Below are 25,591 nucleotides of genomic sequence, written 5' to 3'. Positions count from 1 at the left end.
TTACACACACTGTCCGAGCATGCTGGGATACTCGCTGGTGTCCTGTTTTATGATTGGGTCGCAGCACTGATCTCATGTTTAGCTATTGGATCAGTGTTGATATGCCGTCCCTGCTGAAAACAAGTCTCTTTAAGCCCTCGGTTTGTGTGAAGCTGTGGCCTGTCAGTGCTGGGGCTTTTTTTTTCCTTCTTCTGTGGCACAGTGGGAACACTGGGGCCCTGATTTTAACATGATGAGGGTGGGTGGCTCTGCACAATGGGTGCCATCAAGTGTTTGTCAGTCCAGTAGTAAAGCATCCAGCTCTGTAGTTTGCTTCAAGGAGGTGCAGTGAAATCAGAGAAAATGAAATAAGTGCCCTAAATTCATGTTTTATTTGTTTTTCCACTCTTTTTTCCGCACCTGTCAGTCAGTTCATGAAAGCATCACATGCATTAGAATGAATTTTTTCAGAAAAACTCATGCATTAACTAAATTTCAACACAGAAAACAGACAAATTACTTATTTCTGATGTGGAATTGCAGAGACAAAGTGCAGAAAAGCAGCAAATCCTGCACAGAAGCACAAACTTTGGAGAGAACAGGACTCCAGATGGGGCTTTTCTGGTTCATATTTGCTCTGTATTAGAATAAAAATGTAATTTCCCCCATATTTACTGCAGTTCCCATGCATTTAGCTTGTTTATTTTGTTTATTATTAGGTGTTTATGTCAGTAACACACTGGTGACAAAGTGGGAAAGTGTTTTTATGACTTATTTAAGCCTTAAACAAACCAGACTTTGGATACAAGGGCTGTTGAGTTACGCGGTGCCAAATTACGCACAACAGTGCCATCATAACCTCCAGCTTGTCTTTAACTTCTCCTTCTTTCAGTGCATAGAATAGTGTGTTGTGTTAGTGTGTGCTGCTGCTGCTGCTGCTGCTGCTGCTGGTGGGGCAGCACCGCTTTTTCTATCTTGATCTGAACTACTAACCAAGTCTTAGAGAGATCAAAATTCAATCCCGTTCTGAGAAAAAAAAAAAGAGAGAAATGACGTTATTTGAATATGTGCCCAAAATCCTTAATGAATAACTTAGGACGAGTAGGAGGCAAATGCTGCCCCAGCTGTTTCCTGTTGAAAATGTCTGTGTAATGTAGATAAATGTGAGGGATTTTCTCTCTAAATCCGTCTCCTGTTCGCTAAATCTCACTTCTCCAAAACGAGCCTGCGCAATGGAACAAAGTCGGAATATTGAGATGTGACATTGCCCGCATCTCATCCTCTTTCTCCCCGTTTTTTAATGACTTCAAACAAGTTCATTTTCGCCGGGCTTTGTCTTGCGGAGACCCGTGGGGATGTCTAGCGCTCTTTCCTTTCAGTGGCATTTATGTGATGTCTTCAAGGTAACTTACCTGATTTCCTTTGACACTATACATTATCACCTTCACTTGCTCACTATTTGCACAGAGCATCCTTGTTTGAAACTGGAGCAACACTGCTTCACTTTGATTATTTCTGCTGCTTTGCAATGCATGATAAATGTGGATTTATTCTGATTTTGATCCTTTTTTATTCAGCCACAGAGTCCTGCATGTCTTGTGATTTTTTTGTTGAAATAACAAAGAGACTGTCCACCTTCTGCTTTGATTGACTTTTTCTCTTTTGGAAATCTTGATCGTGCATGAGTTTCACTGCTCGGATGAATGGGTTTTCATCCCCAGCGCCTCTGTGCGCCCTGCGCTCTTTTTCAGCAGAAAGTCCTAATGCAGCTCTGCAACTTTCAGAGTAATTACTGCTGAGTCTGCATTATTAAGTGCTAAATATCTAACCTGGGGCTGCGGGGTTAAGAGAGAGGAGAGCTTATAACATGAAATACTTAAGGGCGTCGGGACCGTGCGGTTGGGGTTGTGATGTAGATGGATAGTGTCCTGTGTTTATTCTTTTTATTATGTATATTTGGCCCACTCAGCTTCCTCGGCTGGGTTTGGCGGGAGAGCCGTTTTCCATCTCACAGTTTGGATCGGAAAGATCCCTGGCGCTTTTTGCATCTCTTATTCTGCTTTTTTTTTTTTTTTTTAATTTTGCTGCACTTTTAGTTTTGTGCGTAATAATGCGCTGACAGCTTGTTTTTTGGCACCGGTGCCTCACGCGCAAGTGGTGATTAATGAATGTAAAATTCCCTGATGAATGTGGATTGTTGTTAAGTTGTGAGGACGTGTTCAGGGGCTGAGCAGCGACATGATAAGGAGAAACGTGTGTTTTCAATTTGGACGCGCTCTGCTCGGTTGCGCACAGGCGCTCCGGAGCATCAGAGCTGGTCAGCCTCCTGTTTGACTGTTTGACTCTGGCACCAAGTGGAAGTTTGGGATTTAATACGTTTTCCTCCACATCTCCAAACCCCTGTAAAGTTACCATCTGTGGCCACTTATATTTCTTCTTTTTATTTCCTTTTCTTAGTAGAGCGAAAGCTGGGGAAGCGAGCCCTCAGCTCACGGGGTTCAAATCTTATGTGGGAAAATGTTTAGTGTTGCCACCTCTGATGTGTCACTGAGCAAGGCACCGAGCCACCAGCTGTCACAGCAGATCTGCTCAGTGGCCAGCAGTGTAACCTGAGAGCAGTGTCGCTTCAATTAACTGAATATATCTGTGTGATGATGCTGTGTCTTTAGCAGCAGTGCGAATGTTAAAGCTCTCCCTCTGTGTCTCTCTCTGTGCTGCAGAGTGCGATGTGCTGTATCTCCTGTAGCCACACCCTCTCACTACTGCTGTGCGTCCTCACCCTGACTCCGACGGCAACAGGGGCGGGCCCAGAGACCCTGTGCGGGGCGGAGCTGGTCGACACGCTGCAGTTTGTGTGTGGAGAGAGAGGCTTTTATTTCAGTAAGTGCACCTTTTTATTTATTCATAAAGGTTGGCTGTATCTGTCCCAGAGCTCTCCACCTCCAGCGAGCTCATAAATAAAAAAGCAGCCAGTTTGACATCTTGTCTTGACTTTCCCTGCATTAATGTTCCCTTTCTTCCTTCATTCATTCCTCCTCCACTGTTACATCTCCTCTTTAAGTTCATCCCCGCTCCACTCTCACTGATGGACAGGAGCCCAGATCTTGAACAAGCAAATGAAATATGGAATAATGATAATTAACTATATTGTTGGTGGCAAATCGCAGTTTTGCCCACGGGCAAAGGGCTTTAAGTGGAATTTGGCTGACTATCTCTGAGAGAGAGGAGGGGTAGAAACTAAATGTTGCAGTGAAGTTTTTTCTTTTTTTCCACCAGAGAAGGGAAAGCGACCCAAAGAAAACCCTCCACCAACAATCCAGGATTTAAATCTCAGATTTTTCCATTAAGGGTACAACCCAGCCCAGAACAGCACAGGATATATGGAGCTACCGAGGTTAGGTGCAATGTTCCACCAGCTGCCAGAGTTTCTCAGGACATGTATCCTGATCTTTCTGTCAGAGACCAACAGTGTGACTGTACATTAGCAGAGTGGCTGGCTCAGACGCTGCACAGCAGAGCTTTATAACCTCATTATTCACATTTCTTTGGCTCACGTCCACCAATTAAGCCAATTTGCATGGAATGGCCCGTAGGAGCATCGTATCTCCCTGAAAGTCATCTTAACATTTTCTGTAATAACTGATTGTCCCTGCGACTCCTGCACAGCTTTGACATAACAATCCATCATTAATGGTTTGGTTCCGACCCAAAGTTATGAAAGATTTTCCACATGTGGTAGACTTTGTCAGCTGCCAATTTCAAAAAGAAAAGAAGAAGAAGATATAAGATTTCTGTGGGAAATCAGCAGCATCTATAGTGCTCTATTTTCCAGTAATTGATTGCTTTCGCCTCAACCTGAACCTGGAGTGGTTTGTAGATACACCTTCTGGAGAAGCTGGTGACTGATGGAAGATCAGGGGCCAGGAGGGAACCAGCCTGTGAATCCCTGACTCAGTTCAGCAGACGTTCAGCCCATGCAGCCTATAATAATCCAAATCTGAAGCCATTACAAGTCAAGAATAGATAAGTCAATTTTATTGATTAGATAACATGAAATGAGTGTACAGCCAGCTCTGTGAGACTGTACTGTATTGTACACTGTGGTGCTTAAAGCTAAATGCTAACATGAACATGCTAACATGTAATGTCATTAGCTTTTGGACACACTTGTGTTGACCTGATGATGGCGCAGTTGGAAAATTTAAGGGATAACCCAAGTTATTAGAATTTATTCTGAGAGGGACAAGTTTGTGTAAATCTGAGCCCGGTGTCACTCCGAAGTCGTCGAAATCAGGCGCTCTGGCACTGCCTTGTGGCATCAGAAACCGATGAAAAAAGGCGTCCTGTAACATCGGCATGATATGCAGTCAGTCGCCGTTATAGTTTAATGGCTCCCGGCGGTGTCAGGGGGAAACGCAGCAGGACAAGGACGAAAGTTAAGGCGGCAGAAGTCCGAGTGGCGCGGGCAGGAGGGGTGGTGGATGGGTCCAACAAACACCAACTTTCACCTGAGAGAGCGGTGTTCTAAAGCCAAACCCTGCTCTTTTTTCCTAAACCTAACCACATATGTTAGCTGTTGAAGGAAAAGAAACGTCAATTTGCGTTGTTGTACTGACGTAGTGTGTTTATTTTGAAAAAGACTATATGTAAATGTTAAATTTCCTCTTAAAACCGAAGTGTATCTTGAAAGAAGACAATGCGTGTAACAAGCAGAACTTGACACGGTGTCTCAGAACGTCAACAACCAACACACCCAGGGTACCTTGCACGTTGTATCTCAACATGGAAACCGAACGTCAATATGTGACGAGGTTGGAGTGAGAATTTGTTGTAAATCCATCTCTTAGTTATCAAGACATTTCCCACAAAACCTCATGGTGGTGCCCGAAAAATAGTCATTGGGATTCGTCCTCTGGGGACCATGAGTAGACCCAAATAGAGCCGCACTCCAAGTAGCTCCTGTCGGAAGGATTTTAACGCTGTTTAACATTTCAAGCCGGTGGCTCCGCCTCTGACGCCTTGACAATGAATGTCCGCACAAAATTTGATCAGTACAACAGTTCTAATCCAGTGATAGTCATTTTAAAGCCAACGCTGCCGTTTAGTCACAGGTTTGATGGCCTAATGTATCCGACACTGTTGGAAACTGGTGCTGTTCATCCTTGGCCATCTTTGTGTGATTGACTTCTCAGTCTAATCCATTCGTGAACTGCCCATTGACGTCGCTTCACAACCACCTTTCTTGATGTTTCGAACAGCAAATGTTTGCCCTTGATTTTGGGGACTTTGAAATGCCCTCCTATACGCCAGCAACTCATGTCTTTGATAATTCAGAAAAGCCCAAATGGCATTTTTTTTGCAGGGGCTGAGACTTTTTCCTGCTTCAACCAAATCATTGAAGCTGTCACGCTAATGCCTGAGGCTATGATACGCACTACAGCTTCTAGCACCTGCTCATGGTACCAACAAACCACCAGTCTTTGATGCAGCTCAGTCACCAGAAGAAGATGTTGGCATTGTACATTTTCTGCAAACCACGGATATACAGTGCCAACTGGCAATTGGGTTGTTTTACAAGACAGCGGAAGATGTTCTCTGAGATCGTGCTCTGAAAGCACACAATAGGGTGGCTCTGCTTTGCCTCAGAGGAGGTTGAATGGGCAGGGAAGTGTAGCGTCCCAGAGCTTTGACCATTCAACACTAACGCCACACAAGAACGTTGCCAGTGGCCCATTCAGCTAAACCTTGGATTACATTCAGTGAGCATCCAATGTCAGTGTTTAAGAAATGATTTCGTATGGTATGGTTGATGGTAGGGAAAGATGCTATTTTTTTGCTTTAACTGGAAACCACACCAACACGTGCTAGACATGGATCCACCATCCCAACCTCCATGCTAAATGTGCCTACACAGAGTGTACTACTTGCTGCATTGGCACTGCAGATTGGCATTGGAAGCACTGTAAGTTGTTGTCTATATATAGACATAATTTCTATAGAAACTGGGCTGGGCCAACAAACCTCTCAGGTCCATTGCCTGTGTGCTCCCATATATGGACAGCAATTAGGTTCATAATGGATCATTTATGGCACACAATATATGAACAGACTGTTGGTACCAATAAAGAAAGTAGTGTTTACAATATCTAACCAGATGGAAAATAAGACTGTGAATGGGTGTGTTAACGCTAACACTGTAGTGCCTAAAGCCCAGTCACCAGAGGAAAGTGTTGGCATTGTGCCCTTGGAATTTTGTAAACCACGGATACGTTACATCTGCACGTTTCACACATATCATATCAACGTTTCCAAGGCGACATTACCTATAAACTGACTTTCAAAGTGAGGTGGATCAGATGGTTAATGGCATGTTCCTTCGACAAGACGCCTGACAAGTTGCAGACAAATGTTTGAGACCAACAAACAACAGAACCAGTTGTTGTGTCAGTGCTGTGTTTCCAGTTGCTGTTTAGGCACCAAACGTGGGTGTTTTTAGTGACCTGTCGCTGTTTTTCCTGCCGGGATAAAGGCATGAAAAGTGGTTGTTTTTCTACCCAGACATCACTGTGTTTAGAGTTGGGATTTGGCCTCTTACGCCAGGTCTTTTACGTCAAAACATGATATTTTCCTGCCCAAAACCAAGTGTTTTTTGCGCCTAAACATGACATGTTAACCACAGTCGTATCTACGACTTAATAAGGTGCTAATGTAACGAATCCATGGTTTGAAGAAACACAATGGCAATTGGGTTGATGCTAACCCTACACTAATCATGTGTTGCAGTTGCCTAACCTTAACCATACCTTAATATTATTGTTGTTTCCATGCATGGATATTATAGCAATACTTTAAGAACGGTGGCATCGACCATCACAGAACGTCACTGAATGAAATCCGAAGTTTTTTGCTGAATCATCCCGTATCAACGTAATGCCTGGCAGTCGTGTCACCATGCACCTTGCTGCTGCTCCCCACCGTCCCGCTGCCACCCTCCTCCACCCCTGCATGCAGCTTTTCCAGGACCAGTCAACATCATTCTCTGCATCGGGCCCTTTGTACGGTGTTTGCCAGAGAGTCTGTTGGAGAGCCACCAAGCTGCTGCAAAGCTGCGAGTCTTGTTCGTCCAGATGCTGCTGGCAACACCCACATGTTGTGAAGTGGTCATGACAGCCTGCTCGATTGCCAGTTTTCTGCCAGTTAAGACTTTTTGGTCTTTGGATTCCCTCTGCTGCAGCACTTCTCTGGTATAAATGACCATGTTCTCCTCAGAGACAGTGGAAGATCACGGACTACATGATTAAAGAGAGCTTTTTAGCAAATCGTGCGTCACATTTAGCGTCGACGTGATGCAAGGATCAAATCTTTAACACCAACAAGACCTGGCATTCTCTGCTTAGATGGTGTTTGCAATTACATTTTGGTCAATCTTGCCGACTGGTAAATCCCATCTCAGTTTGAGTGTTTGTAAAATGTTCCCCAAAAGCGTCTGCAGCCGTAGCTTAAAGCTGATGAAATGTTCAAGACTTTGACAAGGTATGAGGGTGTCCAGAGATTGGATGATGTGAGAATGTGACAAAGTGTTGGCTACTGATAGCAGAGTTTTCGCTACAGCTTTATAAATGTTTCTCACAGGCTACAGAAGTACAGCACTACTGTCTATATTCATCTCATGAGAAAGTGTTGAACGGAGGCCAAAGTAACTCATGAATCCTCATGCAGGATACACTTCTTAAACAGGAACAGACCTTTTTGTGGTACGGGGAATGTATTTGTCTTTCCCGCATTACCTTACACTGTGCAGTCACTGAACTGCACAGCGTCCATCTATCAATGCCACATTTTCCTGTGTTGAAAAAGAGGTGTATTTCATGAACACTCCATCCTTTTTCTGAAAAGACGATGAGGTTTGAGCAGCAGGGTGCTGTGCCTCGGAAAATATGCTGCTCCCTGTCTTCCTCTGTTTCTCTCGCGCTCTCATATTCTTTCTGTCATTCCTTTTCCTCCTCCTCTCTCTCGGTCGCCACATGTACCAGCGGCTGTATGCGTAAAAATATCTGGAGAATCCATTTGGGTTCTGTCGTCTATGGGACCCGGCAGCGTAACAGCTTGGCCAAAGGAGGCGTACTCCTTTCCCTGAACTCTTCCCCTCCAGTCTGGCCGTGTTGAACTTGGCAGCCCTCTGATTGATAATGTGTCCAGAGACAATGTTGCAACGACAGTGGGGCTTTCTGTGCTAAGAGTGCTTTTTGCCAATCCACCTTACACTGGTCACCAGTAAAGTAGCATACTTGCATTTTAAGACTACAGGTTTCCTACCCCGACAGAAATGCTAAATACTAGTTAGTGGAAATTCTTTTTTTTTTTTTTTTTCTAGGTAATGAAACAAACTGCGGTCTATGCAACAGAAAAAAACCCACAACCGTAGTCAGTTTTTCCAATTATTAGCCTGACCTAGAAATCCTCAGTTGTCTTTGTAATGCTTTAGCAGGCAGTACCGTGGGGTGATTTCACTGCAATGTTCATTCCATGAATCAGATCTGTTATGGGAGTTTTTTGGCCAAAGTGTGAGTGCTAAGTGGCTCCCAGTCCTAAGTCACTTCATATTTTATCAGTTCATGCTAAAATATTCACATTGATTCAAGAGTGAGCATGGGATATATAATCTCACTGTTGATTTCTGTGAAAAGAATGATGCGAATCGCTCTTGAATTACGACAAAATGGAATAATCCACCATTTTTTGGACAATTGTTGGTATGCAAAGTTCAGCCAGATATGAAACGTGGTAAATTTTTAGGTGTTTTGGCTCTGACTGATGGCATCTGTGGGGAAAGGAGAGGGGAAACTGCCTTTAGCAGCCATTGATGAGACTTCCCCTTCAGTGTTTGTCCCTGTCAATTTTATTCAAAGCCACTGGAGCTGCAGAGGGAGGTAGAATGTGCAAACAGCACGTCACATGCATGCACGCGCACATGCACACACTCAAACACACACATTGCCAGGCCTCAGCAGCAGGGGATTATGTGGATTACAGGATGATCAGGACACCCCCCCACCCTCCCTCCCTCCCTAGTTTTACACTGGACCCGAACACACAGCAGAAGGCACTGAGATCTGAAGAAAGACCTCCTGTGTCCTCTCCATCACTGAGAAAAAGGTGTCGTTTTCCCATTAAGACCTGAACTAAAAATCTCCCCCCGACCCTTGTGTGAATTACTGCTCGGCAGAACAAAGAGGCATCTCATGAAAAGGACAGGCAGGCGTCCTCCAGATTTAGATCTGTACATTAGCTGAAGTTGAGACCCGAGGGATTTGAGGACATTCTCTGGGACTAAACACTACTTTACCTTTGAAACTCTTCATCAGTTTAATCCAATCACATAATGTAGGACCCCTAAAAAGAAAATTGAGGATATATCTAGTTGCATTAGTGCAGAGATCAGCAGGGTTCATGGTTGATATCCTGGACCTTTCTGGCAGTCTTTCTTCTTCACTTTAGGTAGTCTCATAAATTTTCTTTCATTCCAGTTGTTATCAAAGCAAAGAATCCTGCACACTATTGATCACTTGTACTCCATTTATTGAACATTCCTGCAAAATTTGATACAGTGATGGGGGCAACTGTCTCACTCCACTGATAATAGCATATTTTATGATAGATACTTCCTGGCCACGAAAGAATCAAGGCACTCTGTTGAGCATTTGCACTCACTTAATAACCTCCGACCTTTGATTTTACCTTCATCAGGTACATGTGAGCACCAGCACAGGATTTTTTTGGCTCCTTTGCAGTCAGGAGTTTTTGATTCTACGCACCTGTCAATAAAAATTATTATCTGTATCCGTACCCATTGTACACAAGAAAAGGATTAACCTCACATAAAAATGTGAGCATCAATCTTTTCGTTTCTGTATTTTTGTTGCTCATTTTTTAGGGGATGGTGGGAGGCGTAAAACCCAAGTACAACGCCTGACTGGTCACTATGCCAGTAGAAAATGCAGCAATGTCTCAGTTAAAGAAAAAAAGCACTCTTTGTGCCACTATCCCCATTGGAAACACAGCGACAGGTTGCTACAAAACACCCACGGTTGGTGCCTAAAAAAACGCTGGAAAAGCAGCGACAGGTTGCCTGCCAAGCTGCAGACCACTGTTCAAGACCAAGAAACAACAAAGCCAGTTGTGATTTAGTGAGTCATCTCTGTGTTTTCAGATGCTTTTTAGGCACCAAATGTGGGTGTTTTGTAGCGACCTGTCACTGCTTTTCAAGCGAGGATAGAAGCAAGAAAATGCAGTGTTTTTTAACCGAGACATTGCTACGTTTCCTGTCAGGATAGCGGCCAGTCTGCATGCCACCATTTGAGACCAACAAACAACAAAACTGATTCTGATATAGCAAGTCATCGCTGTGTTTACAGCAGCTTTTTAGGCACCAAATGTAGGCGTTGTGTAGAAACCTGTAGCTGTTTTTCCAGCTAAGATATCGCTGTGTTTCCTGCTGGGATAGTGACCAAGCTGAAGACCACTGTGTGAGACCAGCAAGCAACAAATCCAGTTGCAATTTGGTGAGTCATTGCTGTGTTTCCAGCAGCTTTTAGGCATCCAGTGTAGGTGTTTCGTAGCGACCTGTTGCGTTTTTCCAAATGCACTGACAGTTACACCCGTAGTTGTTTTCTATGGAGACACTGCTGCTTTTCCAGCCGGGATCGTGTCCCAAAACTGGGTATTTTACACCAAAATGTGATCTTTTCCAAACCATGACCAAGTGGGTTTTTGTGCCGAAACCTAACCAAAGGTTAACCAGTGTTGTTCAACATGTCTGCTACATAATAATGTGCAAATGTTTGCAGAAACGTGCAATACCAACATTTTTCCTGGTGACTGAGTTGATTTATTAGATCACTACCAAAGTTAAAGAATCCCATACATCTGTTTCCATCTCTTGCTTTGGGATTTTTTTTCTTTTTCATATGATTCAAAAAAATCTTAATTATTTCTCATAATAAATCTTTATCGATAATACCATGAAAAACACTTATAGTGGCAGTGCCTTTGGATAAGACTCCAGTGTCACGGCGCACTAATGTGAGGAACACTTCACTCATGCCATAAACTCTTTGTGGTACCAGTGATAAAGAGGTAGTTTCCAGTACTTTAGCAGCTCTTATAGTCCCTGCCCAGCCGTAAACTGCTTGACACTTTGCAGGAAGAGCAGCGCACAGGCTCCAAGAATCCACTGGTTTTTATTGACCATGACCAAGCTGTAAAACTCAGATGCTTTCTGTGCCACTCTGGAATGGGGGAATCCAGCCATCTCTCTCCAGTGCCGCTCCTTGGAGGAATGAACACTATGTGTGCTGAGGCTGTCAAACACCAAACCAAAAGATGTTAGATGGAGCAATACAGTGGCATCAGATGAAACACTTAGTCAACACTAAATTTGACAGGTTGAAGACAGTTGGTGCTACTGCATAGTTTTCTGTTAGGAGGATGCTGGCACTCCACTCCAAAGGAACACTCCTTATTGTACCAAGTAACTCAAGGTGGTTCTGAAAAGTTCATAACCTGCTGATTCGTGGAGGACAGCAGCTGTACTCAGCACGAATTTACGGCAGATACAATTTCTTCGTAAGGCAACTGGGAGTCACGGAAAACAGTGAATGTGCCAGAACATAACAAAACATCCACAGAAACTCCTCAAACCACCTCTGTAGAGGCTGTGTTCAAACGTGCAGCATGTTGATTCATTTCCATGAGACCTCTGTGAGAGAAGAAAAAAGGAACATTGTCCAGCAAAAACGACAATCAACAGGCGTTTTCGGAACCAAAGGAACTTTTTCATAGTTCTAAGAACCTCCTTTCGGTTGTGCTCGCACTGCAAGAACTGGGAATGCTCATAGTTCTTAGAACACTGTTCTGAGGGACTGTTCTTTTAGCTCTTATTTCAGAGTAGGTATGCTCCCAGAACAAGAGGAGCCATGAGTCATGAAAGTGTACAATGCAGCACTGGCAACTACCATTTATAAAAACCCATTGGCCGTGTAAACAAGAGACAACACAGAACACAAACGGCTCGTATCAAAGAAAAAATGAAGAAAACACGGTCAAATGGATCAACAGTCAAAGTTGCACTGTGGAAATATAACACAATTATGACCTCTCAAAGTGATAGTGACGATGCTATATCGACTGCTGGCCAGCTCACAGTGCATCGCTTCAGTGGTGCAAATGCAAACATAAGCCCTTGAAGGTATGTCATTCTCTCTCAGGGAGTTCTCAGAACTGATTGGTTCAAAAACGCCTAACGTGACATTATCTAGCAAGGTGTCAGATTTGTCAGTCAAACACATGTATGTGCATGTCAACAGCAAATTAATATGTAACATGAATGGGGTTATTCTACCTCGCAATCATTGATCGTAACAATGACTGTCTCCGTGATAACTCTCCAAAGATGTGAAATCCTTTCTCATAGTGTCAAAAAGCACTGTGCAGTGTTTTGGCGTCAGATAAGCCTTCAAACTCATTGATGTTTGGCATTGGTGGAATATATTTCATTGTTTCACTGGTCCATGAAGCAACACATCCCTACAATGAGGGCACTTTAGTACTTTACCTATTTGGCACTGCGCCTCTGTAACAGTGGCCCACCTGGTGTTAACATGCGTCTTGGGTGATGCGATCACAAGTGAACAGTGCTAAATACAACTGTAAAAGACCTCCAGGACACATTAGGGCCGTTTCCACTGAAGAAGTTCCTGGTACTATTTGGGGGGCAGGAACTTCTACAGGAACGTCCTCTCGCTCGGCCCTCTCAACCGCCGTGTCTCCACTGAGAGAGTGGAGTAGGAGGAAGGTTTCTGTAAAGTTAATGGGCTCTGGATGTGACGTAATCGTTGCGCGAGCATTTTGACCGGGGCGACATAGGGGCGTAGGGATGTAGTTAGCTGTTAGCCATTAGCAGTGTCTGTATTAACTCAATAAATCAATAAACAGTCTGTGAAAACAATATATTTCCAGCGGATGTCTTAGTTACAACATGATTGAGCTAACTGGAGTAGTTTCATGTCGTATCTGACAACAGGAGGCTTTTAACAGATGACGTCCTGATGTTAGCTTTGCTGCTGCAGTTAGCTGTCCCTGTCAGCTGCAGCCTGATGCTTTCTAGACATCGTGATTTCCCAAAACTGAATAAATACCACACATAGCAACACAAAACTGCTTTGCTAGCTCAATCATGTTGTAACTAAGATATCTGCTGGAAATTTTTTTTTTTTCACAGACCGTATATTGAGTTACTGAGTTACTACAGACACCGCTAACGGCTAACAGCTAACAGTTAGCCAAGCTAATCTACGATAACCATAGTAATTACAAAACGTCACATCCCGCCTTGAGTATATCCAATCAGCACCAAGTAATCCCCAAGCCCCAGCCAGGAGTTTCTTGGGGCCGTTCTGAGTACCTACTCCGAGGCAGGGACTTGTTTGGCCCCTGTAAAAGTTCCGGAACTCTGTCCTTCGGGGGTGGTTCCTGCGGTGGAGACACGCACCAACGGCCCCGGCCCCGGCCCCGTAAAATTACCCCGAAGTTCCTGCGGTGAAAACGGGCCTATTGTGACCCAATCACTGAGACCACTTACTGAAGTGGTCTGGAACGTATTTGACTGCTTGTCTTTTGTAGTGTTGCGTGGCCCTGTGGAAGAATTAAGTGTTGCATTCTGCTGACAGTGATATCTCGAGCTGTACGGACACAACCGTGGACATAACCGTATGCAGGGCCATTTGACCTTGTAGTGACGTAGGCAGTAACAAAACCCGAACACAATTGGTCAGCTGGACACACGTAATGGACACAGATGTAAAAGGCGATGTATCTCAGCTGTCCACTTGTTTGGATCGCCAAAATACATGTTATTACCAGGTGTAAATAGGGTCATTTCTGGACTCTTTATGACAGTTCTCAAGCCTGAAGTTACACCACGTTAGACTACTTCTGGTGGAGAGATCCCGCAACAGGGTCGAAACAAACAACTTCATTATGTTGCCTTTGATTTTTTTTTTTTTTTACACTGAACCAAATAACCCCAACATAATGCAGTGCCAGTGATTTTAGATGCATACTGACATTCTGGAAGCTAAAGAAGCGTGAAAGGCGTGGCATGTAACACAACAGCATTGGCCTCTTGCATAACAATAACAATGGCATGACATGGCAATAGTCATCATTAACCTTCCTTACATCGTGGTTGATCTTGTCCTCTCTTCAGATGGTAAGGAGCTCTCGGACTTCATCGTGCCCCCAATTTATGGACATTTTTAGTTGCTTTTCTTTTTCTTTGAGTTAGCTGCTAACTGCTTCTAGCTGCTTTTGAAATGTTCCAGCAGTGGAACACACACAAAACATGTCGTCAAAACATCACACCAGCTGACAGCTGTCCCTTTTACATGGATGTAAATTCAGTTCTATCATTACCTCCGCTGTTGGATTGAAGGCGAGGCAACTCTGTCCCCCCATTCCATGATCATACAGAATGTTGAGGCAGAATAACGGCACAAAGTTCCTGTCTTGAAAGGAAGTGTAGAAGGGGGAAGGGAGAAGTGGATTATACTGCAGGAGAGCTTTGAGAAGTTTCTATGGATAGTTTGACACATTGACGTCCTCTGAACAGAACCGAGTTACAGTATGAATCTTTTTGATCTACATTTAATCCCATATGTTGTGGGAATTCAATACTCAAAAGATACAGTAAATTTGTGGTGTATGTCTTCAAATGACCTTATAATAGTTTGGCCCCTGCAGCCACTGATTCCTTACACATTACTGTAAATATGCAGAAAGTGTATATTTAGCATTTCCCCCCCTCAAACCTGATAAATCATCTCTGTGAGAGGACAAAAATCCACCAGACATTACTGCACTCTGCCTCGTCATGATGGCTGAAACGCTGACACGCGTTTTCTAATCTGACCTGAAACCCTCCTTCATCAACGTGCGTGATCCGTGCATCCTCCACCCAGAGTCCTTCGCAAACAGCAGCGGGCCGTGAGGCGGGGAGCACTGGCAGAAAAGGCTGTTTACCCTTATTTGTTTAACAACAGTCACAGAAAACAACTCTTTGTTTATGAGGGATTACAGCAGCTATCCATGGAGTTGGAGCATTTAAAACCTCCCAAAGCTTTTAGACCTGATTATTATATGCGTGTTTTTCCCCAAACCTGCCCGAGCTGATTATCCTACATGTTACAACCGGTGCCAGCTGATTTTTCTCTCCCTTCCAGCTGTTTGTGCAGCAGGGTTGCAAGCTATTTTCAGAATAATAGCGGATGTTAATTTGTAAGGCTTTATTGGGAGGGACTGAAAAACAGGCCAGGCAACGAGGCACGGCCCCTCTTTTGGCTTTCTGCAGCCATTATATAATCGCTAGCCAGGGCTCAACGTCATATTTCTCCCTCTCTACATTTCTTGACATCAGGTGTTAATATAGCAGCCAAGGCTGATCCCAGTGATGCACACCGCGGGGAGGAAATATCAGGTTTTGTTTGTTCAGATGACTGAAAGGGCTGAAAAGAAAGAATTACAAAAGGTGTAACTGTCAGTGCATTTGGAATTAATAAAAATGCAAATGTCAAAAGCTAAATTAAGACTTTTGTCATCTGCATATTTCATTTAACACATCCCTTTTGGCAGTTTGAGATCTGGGTGACTCTGGTTCCTCTGTTCCCTAAATAATGCAGGTGCACAGTGTATTTTTAGCATCATTCTACCTGATGTGCAACATGAAAGCCTCCCTATTGTCTCCCCCCTTTTCCCTCCCTCTCATTCACACCTCCATTATCTCCCACTCTGCTTTGTGTCGGGGGGTCTAAGGAGAAAGATGCTTCTGTTTCTGAATGAAAGCCGCTCTCTGTCCAGAACAACATTGTCAGGACAAGGCAGACAGAGAGCAGAAGTTAATGCACTTTGTCAGCACTGGCAAGCTTCTGAGCCAAGAGCTATTAACTCTGAGAGGGAAAGGCATTTCCTCCTTGTAAATGCCATATTAAATTATTATTATTTTATTTGGTAACAGGGAAAAGCCCATCAGGGCTATATTGCTCAAGGTGAGCAGGGAATTGTTAATGGAGAGTCTGCGTTTTTCTAAAGGCCACCAAAAGAGGGTGGGTTTGGGGGGTAAGGGAGTTGAAAAAGGAAGTGAGTATTGGCGTCATGGTAAGTTGATGTGGTCACTGAGTCAACGAGCTGAGTATCACACCTTTAAATATTGTTTTACCCATTTTTTGTCAGTGATAATATGGACTACAACACAATTTCCGCCTCATCTCTAATGGTCTTGTACTTACTGTCGTTTCTTGGGTGCCCCCATCTCCAGCATCCATGTTCTCCAGGGTGCTCAGGCTTCTGCCAAATGAAAATGTGAATGAACAGTGGGGGTACAGTCAACGGGGGTGCGGCCTCAAAGCCTGCCCGGCTGTTTCTGCAGGTTGATCAGGCCCAGAGGGTCTGTGGTTTGGCCTCGCTGGACGGGCCTCTGTGTAAAGGATACCTGGGCCAAAATGGCTGAGCGTGATATTCTCAACGTTTGGGTGACTGCGGCCCCTTTTTACAGGGAAGCAGCTGCCAAAAAGGGTCCATAGTGTGCAATGTGATACACTGTAAATTATACACGGAAGAAATCCATGTCATTAAGGCAGTTCATATATCAGAAAAACCAGACCCATGACCTGGCCTTTATCACTGCTTTCTTACAAGCATAGTGTCTGGCAACCAGCCACAATTAGTTTGATTGAATGTGATAACAGATATAAAGCAATGTGAAAAATATCTCTTGTTGTATTGACTGTTTGCTAAACCCCCCCTTAATTACTGTTGCTACACCTGTCAAGCTTTTTTGTTGCACTTCACAGGTGCAGTTTGCAACAATGAAGGACAGCTTAAAATTAATTTTTTTTAAACAGCCCGTTTTACACAGAGATCCCACGACAGGGCCGCAACGAAGAGCTTTCATTACACCGGTTTTGCTTTTTTACACAAAACCAAACAATGCCGGCATCATACCGCCCCAGTGTGTAAGTCATCGAAGTTGTCAAAATCCAATGCTTGGGCAGTGACTTGCGGCGCTGGAAACCAACAAAAAAAGGCATCCTTTAACGTTGGCATGATATGCGGCCAGTTGCCGTTATAGTTTAACGGTGCCCAGCAGCATCAGGCGGAAACGCAGCAAGGACGAAAGTTAGGGTGGTGGAAGTCCGAGTGGGGCGGGAGACTTTCACCCCTAAGAGCCGCCATTTCTAGCAGGCTGTCATCGATTTTTGTTTCCGTTTTTATCAGCTGTAGCTAAACGTTTGGGGAGTTCATTGAAATGTTGTCTCAGGCTGACTTTTTGTGTTTACATATATCACGCCAAAAGACTGACGCTAGAGCTGCATGTTCCAGGAAAATTCAGCATCCTTACCAGTTTATGCGACATGGAAATTAAGAAACAGTTATTCTTAGGAACCATGTAACATCAGACTACTGTATGTTTGTGGCTAGATGGTAACCCTAGATTTGCGAAACTCTCGTGAGCTGCTTCAACATATACTTGTCTAGGTGTTGTATGGTGTGAAAATGCTTTGGCTAAGGTCTTGTTAGGTATAGGCACAAGAAGCACTCGGTTATGGTTAGGAGAAGATAATGGTTTCGGTTAGTAGGTTCTAGGACTGTTAGATTTCTAGTTTCTTTGATGTACTCTCAAACTATAGGTAAGGTTTCACTTTCAGCGTTACAAGAAAGAAAGCTGTAATGTTTTTGGCAGATCACTAGTTTTACTGGGGTTGCTGGATTGTAATTTCCTAGCTCCAGTAGGGCAGCGTCATCCCTATATTCCCAAGGGCCTAGCCTAGCATTGTGTCCAGTTTTGAGCATATGTTTCTTGATATAAACCAACATTGTAAGAGATTTTAAAGAGCTGTATTTTTGTTGTTCATATTGCAGAAAAAGGAAGGGAGAAAGACATTGCAATTGCAGTCTGAATAGTAGAAATCTGTTCAACCACTGTGGAGATATCAATGTCTAAATTCAAGAAAGTCTAAACTCTTACTTGCAAATTGATGAGGTAATATTAACCTACACTTTGATATAGTAGAGCCTTTGACCTGCACATAGATTTCGAGTCATGAACAAGACTTTTTTAATGTAACCCCTGAAAATAATGTAGTATATAATGCAGCTGGCCTTGGTGATAATGCTGGCACTGTCTCAAATCAGGTACATTTATTAGTACACTACACTGCGTATACTATGTACTTACTTGTGGAGGGCACAAATTTTGACAGGGCAGTGGAAATGATGGTCACAACATTTGAAAACTTTTCTTCTTCTGCTCGCGAATTGCAACCAGGTGGAACATTATCACCAACATTTGATGAATGATAGTCACCAAAATATAAGCTTGCCATGCTTGTTTGCTCACTTGTCTTCTTCTGTTTTTATTTATTTATTTATTTACTTCATCAAAATAAATGTGCTTTCAAGGCCGGTCATAAATGTCTGTGGCTGACAGCGGCTAATCTACCGTGTTAATGTTAGCTCTCGCATTTTGCTAATACACACAACTTGTCTACAAATCTAATACTAATATCTTCTACAGTGAAGTGGACAATTTAACATGCATAAACACCAAGTGCAGCTATGCCCCTCAGCCATATAATTTGTGCCGCAACACATACAACGTCAATGCCTGATGAGAAAATGTGCCTTTGTCAGCTAGCTTGCAAGCTAACCTTGGCATCCATGTTATCGAGCACGGTCTCTTCGAAACCCGGCACTTGGGCAGTGACTTGCTGCGTCAGACACTGATGAAAAAGGTGTCCTGTAATGTTGGCATGATACACGGCCAGTTGCCATAACAGTTTAACGGTGCCCCTCAGCATTGGAGGAAACGCAGCAGGACAAGAACGAAAGTTAAGGCGGCAAGAGTCTAAGTGGGGCGTAAGATTCTAAAGCCAAACCCCGTTTTTTTTTTTCCCAAAACCTAACCACGTGTTTTTGTTGCCTAAACCTATAACGTCAACAACCAGCGCACCCAGGGTACTTTGCACGTTGTGTGTGGATGTGGAAAGCCCATGACCAAAACGTCGCTATGTGACAAGGTCGGAGTGAGAATGTGTTGTGTTACAGTATGCTAATTAGCTATACATGCTAATGTTTGCAGCTAACAAGGTAGCAGATAAATTTAATTCCTTACACTTTTGCTCTTATATTTTTGGTTTTGAAGAGGGTGAAAAATACTTAGAAGAAGACTATAGAATTAAAGATGCTATTTGTTTGAGCAATAAATAACAGCACTGAAGGAATTCACAACCTAGATATTCAGCCTAACTATGTTGCCGTTGAAACTGACTCCAACTCTTCCTGCTGCTTCTCTCAAACAGGTAAACCAACAGGCTATGGCCCCAATGCACGGCGGTCACGTGGCATTGTGGACGAATGCTGCTTCCAAAGCTGTGAGCTGCGGCGCCTGGAGATGTACTGTGCACCTGCCAAGACTAGCAAGGCTGCTCGCTCTGTGCGTGCACAGCGCCACACAGACATGCCGAGAGCACCCAAGGTTAGTACCGCAGGGCACAAAGTGGACAAAGGCACAGAGCGTAGGACAGCACAGCAGCCAGACAAGACAAAAAACAAGAAGGTGAGCACAGCACCAAACAGATACACTCTAAAAAAAGATTTACTCATCAGGAAATGTGTAAGAAAAAAGAAAAGGTTTGATGTTTTGGTCGCATCTGTCAGAGCATGAACACGTCATGTCTAGAGAATGTTAAAGAAAGTGTTTGACATTTGTTTTCTTCGAGATGAGAAGATTGATACCACGTTCTGTTTATTACGGCAAGAAAATGGTTAGCTTAGCTTAGCATAAATAACCCACTAACATTGCGCACTATACATAATCAGTATGTAGGCCCAGTAAATACTGCTCAGTATGTTATTACCAGCAGGCTGTTCACAAAAAAGTATAGACTGAATCACAGCGTTTGTTTCAAGTAACTTTCTGGTAGAAAACCCCCACGTTACGCACTTAAAACGAAATGGCAAGTAAGTGGTAGTAAATGTTGCCTCAATTGGTTAGTTTTATAGCCACCCAAAAAAAGGCCCATCAAAAAACATCATTGTCATTTTAGGTGTCTTTAAACATTACAGCTACACTTTCACATATCGCCACATTAGAGGTCAATTGCCAGTTGCCAACCGGGGAGTGAATGTCGTTCAGTCTATTTAACTTACAGTTGATATGGGCAACTAACTTGTTTGCTCGTTTCTGTAACGGCAACAACAAGTTAATGATATAACCTAATTTCAAACAAACATTTCCTGTCATATTTTAATTATGTTTGATAAGTAAGTTAGCCACACTGTATATTGCCTACTTCGTACCAAACAGGGCTTCCATTTTGGGTCATGATTAACCTGTTGCTATTTATTTTGCCAGTGCCAGCTAAAGGTTGCTTAATAACTTCATCCCCTACACAGCCTACTGTAGTCTGTAGCTGTTAGCATAACCCATGTTACACAAACTCAGTAAAAAAGTCTTTTTTCGCCTGCAACTCACACAACCCTACGCCATGTGTGTTTCGTAAACTTAATTGTAAGATAGTGGCTTATCAATGTAGTCAAGGAATACTATATAAAAATGCCAAAATACACTGGACTGGGGTTTCAGCCATATCGTAACATTACTCACCATCATTCGTTATCCAGTGGTTAATTATTTAAACCATCTGCCTCACAGTCTGCCAGTGCATAGTCTGAAGAGATGCAATGCATTTTGGGGCGGTTGAGTTTGTCCAGTAAGCTCATGTCGCTTGTTTTTCGTCTCTCTTGTTTACCATGCCAGTAAATCCGAATGATTTAGTCTTCTGTGGTGCTCATGGTTTCAGTAAACTTAAGTGAACAACTGAATTGTGGAGAATCTAACTGAACTAGCGGTGTGTAGCATCTCCATACTGACAAAAGTTTAAACCTTTATACTTGTATGTGCCATCAAAGCAGCTAGCTAACGTTAGCTTAAGTGGCCAACAACCTGGTTTTATACAGCCAAAGAACTTCTATAAGAATGAACTGTGTGGCAACCAGACTAGAGGTCTCATTTAAAAACAGTGCGTAGGATCCATACTAGAAATGTACATACAGACAAAAGCCAAAAATGGCGTGCACAAAAAATTTCTATGACAATTTCTACAATCAGCTTCCACCTCACCATCTGTGTCGCCAATTTCCCATCTCCAAAATGTTCGTAAGCATGGGTCAAAGTTTCTCCCATCAAGTCTGCTTTTATAGATCACAGCTTTTGTGTGGGAAATGGCGTACGCCTCTTTCAGGCCTCATTTTGTGCATACGCAATGCCTCTAATTGAAACCGGCCTTTATTTGTCAAAATGTGTAGCCACACTGGGCCAGTAAAAGCGACTGGGCGTTTAACTGGGACTAGGCTTTTAATTGAAGTTTGACGGTACTTTGCAGTTGAAACACACTACATACACAATGTTACGTCACACTTAGTATTAACACTGGTATATGCGATCAACACCTTAGCCTAGCTCTGCCCACAGGTGTCCAGCCAAGAAATAGTTTCACTCAAAACACTCAAGCCAAAACATGGTAGTTCATGAGCTTATGACCTGAGCCAGGCTAGCTAAGCTCACACTTTAATGAAAAGTAAAAATGTTGCCCATTTTTTGATAGACTTGCTGTCCTCCTTTTTCCAGTCTTCATGCTAAGCTAAGCTAGCTATCTAGGTAACAGCTGTAGTTACATATTCAGCATACTGACATGAAAGTGGTCTCAAACTTCTTATCTCATAAAGTGGTAGCATACCTTAACTTTAAGGGGTCACTAGGTTTGCTAGTAGCTGTTGTATAGCAAGTCGAATGAATCCATCCAATTTAAGTGGCTTCATTTTCCTCCCACAGAGACCTTTACCTGGACATAGTCATTCATCCTTCAAGGTATGCATGCCAGTGAATACTTTTTATATACACCTGTATTATTATTCATTCAGACCTGTAAATCATTAAAACCTCCACCGTGACATTCTCAGGAGTCTCAAAAGCAGAGCAACCTTTATTTTGAAATGAGAGAGATTCATTTAAAGAATCTTAGTTCTGAAATCTTAATCTCTTGGCCAAAGAAAGAAAGCATGAGGTCTAAATGCAGACTCTGTTTCACCCTCGCCAACCTGCGGGAGAGCGTGATCCTTTTAAGATTCGACCATGTGCTTTTTACCCTTCTCTCAAAAAAGAAAACCATTAGCAAGAGAAGGAACTAAGTGTTTTTTGTGGTAGACCCAGTGGCACTCCCGCTCCCCAGGCAGAATCTCCACTCTGCTACTGTACATTGTGTGCTGAAATTCTGGCGTCTCACCATAAACAGACTGACACATGCAAGGTCCAGAGATGAAGTCAGCATATCACGTTTAGTGTATCTGCGTGTGCAGTGGCTTCCACATCACTCGTCTGTTTATTAATTTGTGGATTGTGGTGCAGCTGTAAATGGTGGATTCATCCAGCAGTACCATTTAATCAAATGTAATCCTCCTCTCGTTTTTTAGTGATTTAAGACACCAGTCCTTTTACAGCACTTAGGAGAACCTACTGTTAATGTTGGATTGAACCAGTTAGCAAGCTAGGCTAGCTAGCTTTCACCTAGCTTGCTAACTTTAGCAATGCCTCCTTCTATTCATTACTGTTTGTTCATGTTATTCAACACCTAACTACCCTCTGACTAGAGTATAGCATTGTACGTTCCATTACATGATATCTGACAAACACTTGTCCGAAGTGACTTGCATAAGCGCAATGCGTAGCTACCATCAGCAACCAGTAAGGCATCTGCTGCTTCACAACATTCCTTATTTGTGAATCAGCAGTTTAGCTTGCTCATGTGGATGTTTATTCCCATTAAAAAACACAGCTCAAGCTTGCTCATTTTATCCTGTATCAGCTGTGTCCCTGATAAATGTCTAAAATGCGTTTCTCTTTTGTTGCAGGAAGTGCATCAGAAAAACTCAAGTCGAGGCAACACGGGGGGCAGAAATTACAGAATGTAGGGAAGGTGCGAATGGACAAATGCCCAGCGACTTGGGAAGAGAGAAGGGAGTGGCCTTACCTGGTACCCCTGTGGAATGGTTCACTGTAAAACAAAACAAAGAGGATGCTGACAAAGGTCCGAAAAGCTCTTCAAAATGATTGAAACCTGAGAGCTAAGTGGTGTTTAAGGGTTTGATGAGGGATCTTGTGATTATTTTATACACTGCACCATTCCATATCGGGAGGAATTCTTTGTTAATGCAATGTAACAGACTAGTTTAGCTGCTGAGACACAAACAAGAGCTTATTATACCTCCATGTGTGAGCTGCAGCATCCCCTCCCCCCGGCTCCAGGAAAGGTGGGAACGGATCTGGGCTTCAGCCAATCAGAGAGCGGCAGGCTGTGTTTGAGAATGAGTGGTCCGTCCTGTCTCCTGAACTTTGCGGAGGTAAATCCTTTCAGTCTGAGAGAGTGGATTCATTCACTCCTCAGGTAAGACAGGATACTTTGTCACCTGTCACATTTAATAGTTACTACCCCAGTTATAAACAATCTGATTGTCTTACCTTCAGACTTTGTTTTATGCACCATGCATTGCTAAAGATATTCTAAGAAGAAAAAGCAAAGTTTGCTTTAAAGGTTCAGTGTGTAAGATTTAGGGGGATTTAGTGGCAGCTCGTGGTGAGGATTGCAGATTGCAACCAGCTGAAACTTCTCCCGGTTAGATTTTCTTTAGTGTTCATTGTTAGGAGGTTTTTACCGGGAGCCGAATTATCCGCAGAGGTCTCCTCCTCTCTAAAACAAATGGACCAGGTGATTGAATCCACTAAAAACACTGCATAAAACAGTTTCACTTTACAAAACGTTGTTTCTCTGATGCTGTTTGGCATGACGGAGACATGCCGCTAGCATAGCACCTGCTAATGTGTGCTCACCTTTCTTCTCTGATAACTTAAGATCAAGACGTTCAGGAGGTTTTTATTGGGAGCTGAATTATCCGCAGAGGTTTCTTCCTCTCCAAAATGAACGGACCCGCTGATTTAAACCGGTAAAACACTGAAAAAAGCAGTTTCCCATTTAAAAAAATCTGTTCTTCCAATGCTGCTTGTCATAGAGGGGCTGCTAACTATGGTGGCAAAAACATGAATGGCCCAATCAAGGGCCAGTGTTTTGTTTGTCTGTTCTGGGCCACTGTAAAAACATGGTGGTGCAATATAGCAAGCTCTGTGGATGAGGACCTGCTCGTGGTGTAGATAGCAACAGCTCATTCTAAGGTAATGAAAACACAGCAGTTCTTATTTTCAGGTGATTATAGACGAAAAAAAACATACTTACTATATTATACTCCATTTCTGCCGATGTATCCCCATAAATCCTACACACTGGACCTTTTGACAGACAAAGACCAGGTGATTCATTATCAGACTTTAAACATTGTTGTAGTTATTTTACCTTGAGCCCAAGTCAAATCCCTACTTCTCATTGACTCCAGAAGGCAGCGTTCCTCTGTCTCAGTGGAGTCCCTTGAAGGTTTGAGTCCAATCCAAATCCCTCCTAAGCCTCAGGAAGTGTTGAGAACCTGAGGACCGAGTCTACGATCCAAACACTTCTACAACAACAGATCAAGCACCATTAGAGGGGATTTTCAGGAAGGTGGGAAGTACAAAAACAAGATTGTGCCTGTTTAAGAAAAAACAGAGAAAACTAATTAACCAGAAGCTAAATTGAATTAAGGATTTTTTGGCCAGTCGGTGCATGGTGCTTGTTTTGTTGTCAGAAATGGGTCATTCAGTGGATTCAAAGTGCATTTGGCATAAGTGAATGGAAAAGGGCAAATAGCGACAATCAGGCAAAATGTCGTGGCCAAATCTGATTTTTGTCAACAATCCAGTCAACGGTGATCAACATTTGATTCTGAGTGGAGGCCTGTGTTCAAGGTTAAGCACCAGTCATGAAAGTTTAGTCACAGCAAGTCAACAAGCGCTCTTTAGAGTAAATTATTTTTCCTGTTCTCTTAAAGAACTATTATGTTCCCAGATCTGTCAACACCTACGTCTGAAGCAAAATAAGGAGAGGCTCTGACTATAGCCACGTAGATGGGAAGTTTAACGGTTACTCGATCTTGGCCATTCTGATAGTTTGGGGAGGCCGAGACCTTTGCTACTTCAGCTGTCGCTTGGACTGCATTGCCTGCCATCATGGCGAGAGCACATCAACGAAACCCACAGCATCTGTTGCAAAGTCCACCGAAGAAACACGCAGATTAAACGATTTGGTAAATATTGCGAACCAAAAATGACAAGTCATCCTGGAGATGTGAGATACGGCACACATATAACAGTACACAAACACACATGCAAAGCACCCACAGTGTAAATGAGAGTTGTGTAACTGTGCGCAAGGGTCAAACACACACAGACACACAGACACACAGACGTTTCATAAAAAGCCAGTTCTGAGAAGTCCTTGCATGAGGGCCGACAGTCATGGCTGTTTGTTCAAGCCTCCATGCGGATCTACAGTCGTTTTATCGCACAAACCGCCCAAGA

The 25,591-nt window shown here is 43.2% G+C and overlaps 2 protein-coding genes across 2 annotated transcripts in view; both read left to right on the top strand.

Annotated features, from left to right (window-relative positions):
• Positions 1-25,591, top strand: part of btbd11a (BTB (POZ) domain containing 11a) — a 364,442-nt gene that overhangs the window by 319,920 nt on the left and 18,931 nt on the right. The window lies entirely within an intron of this gene.
• On the top strand, positions 1,095-24,272 carry igf1 (insulin-like growth factor 1). The gene is made up of 5 exons (XM_049566919.1): positions 1,095-1,382; positions 2,700-2,859; positions 19,392-19,648; positions 21,926-21,961; positions 23,002-24,272. The coding sequence occupies exons 1-5, from the start codon at positions 1,335-1,337 to the stop codon at positions 23,059-23,061; spliced, it is 561 nt and encodes a 186-aa protein (XP_049422876.1). The 5' UTR covers positions 1,095-1,334; the 3' UTR covers positions 23,062-24,272.

The sequence above is a fragment of the Epinephelus fuscoguttatus genome, linkage group LG22, assembly GCF_011397635.1.
Source record: "Epinephelus fuscoguttatus linkage group LG22, E.fuscoguttatus.final_Chr_v1".
NCBI classification, from domain to species: Eukaryota; Metazoa; Chordata; class Actinopteri; order Perciformes; family Serranidae; genus Epinephelus; species Epinephelus fuscoguttatus.
This window is presented reverse-complemented; position numbering and strand designations above follow the sequence as displayed.

What these genes read in the sequence shown, in the direction of transcription:
- igf1 (XM_049566919.1), top strand. Translation starts at nt 1,335, where the DNA reads ATGTCTAGCGCTCTTTCCTTTCAGTGGCATTTATGTGATGTCTTCAAG. An exon ending in ATTTATGTGATGTCTTCAAG is followed by an intron (nt 1,383 to 2,699) that starts GTAACTTACCTG and finishes TCTGTGCTGCAG; the next exon opens with AGTGCGATGTGCTGTATCTC. An exon ending in AGAGAGAGGCTTTTATTTCA is followed by an intron (nt 2,860 to 19,391) that starts GTAAGTGCACCT and finishes TCTCTCAAACAG; the next exon opens with GTAAACCAACAGGCTATGGC.